Source organism: Littorina saxatilis, linkage group LG12 (assembly GCF_037325665.1).
Source record: "Littorina saxatilis isolate snail1 linkage group LG12, US_GU_Lsax_2.0, whole genome shotgun sequence".
In the NCBI taxonomy this organism is placed as follows: domain Eukaryota; kingdom Metazoa; phylum Mollusca; class Gastropoda; order Littorinimorpha; family Littorinidae; genus Littorina; species Littorina saxatilis.
This window is the reverse complement of record NC_090256.1, coordinates 83,497,882-83,501,938: the sequence shown is the minus strand read 5'-3', so window position 1 is coordinate 83,501,938 and position 4,057 is coordinate 83,497,882. Positions and strand designations below refer to the sequence as shown.

Below are 4,057 nucleotides of genomic sequence, written 5' to 3'. Positions count from 1 at the left end.
CTAGCAGACGAACTTTTGCACCCGTGTTCCAACGTTAATTACTGTATGAAGTTCAGTTTTTTGGGGAAAATAGTGTATGAAACCGCTTTATGTTGTTTAAATTGATGAGATGTGTGCATTTGGTTGCGTGTGATCTGTTTATAAAATGAAATATTGTTGAAAACTGACCGTCGGATTGCAGTCAGTGTTGTCGAAGAAACTGCGTTAAAAGAAGGGGAACTACTCTTGTCGGCAAGAGTATGAGTTACTTGCCTTGGGAATTTGCTTGTGATGAACGGTGTGTGCACAGCAGATCTATATTCAGAAAACAACCGAACTCATGGATTTTATATGGAGATTCATGTGTTCAGGCCTGTAGTTGTTAATTTAAATGCGGTATGTTTGTATTGTTTGCTCCAGAGATGTATATTTCGTACGTATAGAGCGTTTTGAACTTTTCAGTCGCAAAAGTAGTACCAAAACAGAACAGCTTCTCAACCCATTGCACTATCGAGGATTCAGGCTGTTGCTGGCTCGTTATTTGTTTGGTTGCTGGGTCATTATCGAAAAATAACTAGCTCTACAAGTTTACAGAGGTAAAGAAGCAGAGGGGGGAATAAAATACAGTTCTCTGCTTCACCAAATGTACGACAATAGTGAGATGTTTTGTGTCTTTTTATACTTCCTACTAATACTGCCGACAAACTAGCCAGAATTGCACTATTGCGCCTAGACAGAAAAAGGGTTAGACAAAAATGCAGCCTCAATGACATCTCTCAATTATTTCACGCTCATTATCCTAGCAACACACACCACTTTCATTACCAGCTATTGTGTTTTCAGCGTAGCAATAGGGCCCGATATTTAGACGAGACAAGTATAATGCCGACGAGTCGAAGACGAGTCGCATTATACTTGGTCGAGTCTAAATATCGGACCCTATTGCTACGATGAAATCACAATGGCGTTTATATAGCTATTCTGACATTAAATTCTGTGTTAAAATCATGTTTTTGTCAGCAACAAGTGCCAGAATGGTCCAGGTCGCTGATTGCAGACGACGGTTCCCTTTCCGCATGAAGCCACGGAAATAACCGAACATTGAAAAACCCACGGACATGTATTACGGAGAAAACTCGAGATAACCGGATGTTTAGCATTACGTCAATATGCTAGGAATCATATGACGTCATGACGTATCATGCTTGCCTACGTAGATTGTATGTTCGAAATTCTGACTTCTGTAGGGAATTCGCGTGGTGAAGACTGCGGTAAATCTGTAGATGATAAGAGAACAAGGATTGTCTCAAAAGAAACGACTAAATGTTTCAGACCAGTAACTTCATTTCAACATTGCACTATACAATGGACGTTCTATGTGACAGGAGAGTTTGCTGATTTTGTGTTAAACATTGGAGAGATCGTCTGCTAGAATCAGAGATAGGTCGCTTCAGATTGCAGCTTCTGGAAAATTGCAAGGTTTGTTGCCTGTTAAAGAACTGGATTTTACACGTAATGTATGTCATGTACAGTAAGCAACAACAAAAACACACACAAAGCAAATGGCATCGTCTGTCGACTAGTCACAGAAACAAACCTGGCGAGGTATGCGTGTACTTTATGCACGTGGAAGAAATCGGAACCATGCGTCTTTGTTATCGACAATATGCTTTTGGATATTGAGTAAAATGGCCGACTTCCGCCGCATTATGCTTTGATGATCGGAAGAGACCATCCAATCACAGACCCCGAATTCCCCCACGTGTTCATCAGAATAGCTATATAAAGGAATGTTGATTTGAAAACAAAAACACTACTAGGGTTTGAGATGCGTTCTGTTTGTAGATGGAGTATTCTGGGATCATGAACGGCAGTGGTATTGACCTGGACATATCTCAGGAGATTCAAGTGGAAACTACCCAGGCTGACCCAGGACCACCCCCAGCCAGCAGCACGCCTGCGAAGCCTGCGAAGAAGGACAGGGGGAAGACTCACCTGTGTACCGCTTGTGGAAACACCTACAAGCACTTGCCAAATCTCAGGCGACATATCAGGGCTACTCACGAAGAGGGTTTCCAGTGTTTCATCTGTAAAAAGGCGCTGGTTAGTCAAGTCGCGCTGGAGTCTCACTTGAACGGCCATGAAAAGAAGAAGCCATTCAGCTGTGCTGCCTGTAAGAAGACTTACCAGAGCAGGACCAGTCTTGCACAGCACTCCTGCAGCAGCAAACCACAGAGCTTTCCGTGCGATGAATGCCCCAAAGTGTGCCCATCGAAGAAGGCTTTAACTCAGCACAGGCTGAAGCATGCACCAATGCCAGAGTTTCGGTGCCAGTTTTGTGGCGTGGAGTTCAAGTTCAGACAGGGAAGAGATCGTCATGTCAAAAGCAGATGCAGGGTTGCCCAGGAAACAAAAACATCTAAGGATTCTTATCCACCTTTGATGTTGCAACTGCTTTAAAGTTACTGTTCAGAACTTTGTGAAAAGGAAACAAACACTTGTTTGTTAGAGTTTAATTTTACTCCTTTTGGTTTTATGAAGACGCAAGATTAGTTTCATATTATTGATTTTAATAAAAGCATAGAAAACTGCAAAATATTAATTTCAATCTCTCTCTCTTTCTCTCTCATAAGTTTACTTTCTATACTTTCTAATATTAATTAACTGTAATTAAATTGTATGTACAGTCATTGAAGCCTTGTCTGGTCATAATATGTCCCGGTTATCATGAACTTTGTGAAAAGGAAATAAACACTTGTTTGTTAGAGTTTTAATTTTACTCCTTTTGGTTTTATGAAGACGCAAGATTAGTTTCATATCATTGGTTTTAATAAAAGCATAGAAAACTGCAAAATATTAATTTCAATCTCTCTCTCTCTCTCTCTCTCTCTCTCTCTCTCTCTCTCTCTCTCTCTCTCTCTCTCTCTCTCTCTCTCTCTCTCTCTCTCTCTTTCTTTCTCTCTCTCGATCTTCTGTTTCATCTGTATCCACTCCAGGTTTGGTCTCAGCTTCTGTCATATCCACTCGAACTGTTTATCAACTGTGTGGGTTATGATTTCTTTGAAGATGGAGAACCCTTCTCCACAATGGTAACATCTATAATCCATGATCTGTAAAATGAGAACATTTAATTAAGATCATTCAGGTCATCAAGCAAAAAACTAGGCAGCGCAGCGAAAAACCAGTCATAAGCGCATCCGATCCGAAAAATCAAGCTATCACAAGCGCACAGGGGGTATTTCATAAGAGCACCCGACCACAAATCAGCGACCTGCCTTGTGTTTTGGATAGTTATTTAATAGATACGCATTTTTTTGTAAAAAGAGCAACGTGAATAAGTAGCGCTATATTTCGGGTTTTGACAACTGTAATATGGTTGCAGGATAATTAGTATTTTAGGAGTTATTAGATTTTTTCTGCAGACACTCACCTCGTGCCCCGCTCTTCGTATCATACGCTCATCCGCTAAAAAGGGTTATTCTAAGATCACCCAGCATATCATAAGCCCACTCCTGATTGAAGGGCCTGGTATGTGAGATTCAGTTTTCAGAGCAAAATGCTGCCCAGGGACTTCTAGTGGTGACTGAAAAAAAAAAGAGTACTTGCCTATGTCAAGTATGTGTCTTTATCCACGCTTGTTGTCAGTAAGAGGCAACTTTTCCCAGCTCCTTGTGTTCATGACTGCTTTCTCTTAAAATTAATTACTTTATGACAGTCAGAATACAATGGAACAAGGCTACATAAACCCTGACAGCCTACGACAACGGCCCGACTAAGGCTCAACACCGCGCCAATAAATTCAGCATTGGGCCAATGTTGGGCCATGATTGCTCCGTTTTCGTAGGCTATCAGGGTCAAAGATACATATTGGTAAACTAAAATACATGTTCAGCATCATCAGCAATACCACAAAAGGATTAAAAAAAATCCTATTAGCTGTATGTCAGCGGCACAATGCAACCAGAACCAGCGTTTATGTGGAGTGATCGGGTGCTGGTCACTACCGCGAGCGTCACTACCGCGAGTACCACTACCGCGTCTCACACTAAAGTTGTGTTTCCGAACCCGCGACAGCGTT

At 41.5% G+C, this 4,057-nt stretch overlaps 1 protein-coding gene across 1 annotated transcript; it reads left to right on the top strand.

Annotated features, from left to right (window-relative positions):
* The first annotated feature begins 1,824 nt into the window (after positions 1–1,824).
* Positions 1,825–2,439, top strand: LOC138983219 (gastrula zinc finger protein XlCGF7.1-like). Its single transcript, XM_070356631.1, has one exon. The coding sequence runs from the start codon at positions 1,825–1,827 to the stop codon at positions 2,437–2,439; it is 615 nt and encodes a 204-aa protein (XP_070212732.1).
* Positions 2,440–4,057: the final 1,618 nt, after the last annotated feature.

What these genes read in the sequence shown, in the direction of transcription:
- LOC138983219 (XM_070356631.1), top strand. Translation starts at nt 1,825, where the DNA reads ATGGAGTATTCTGGGATCATGAACGGCAGTGGTATTGACCTGGACATA.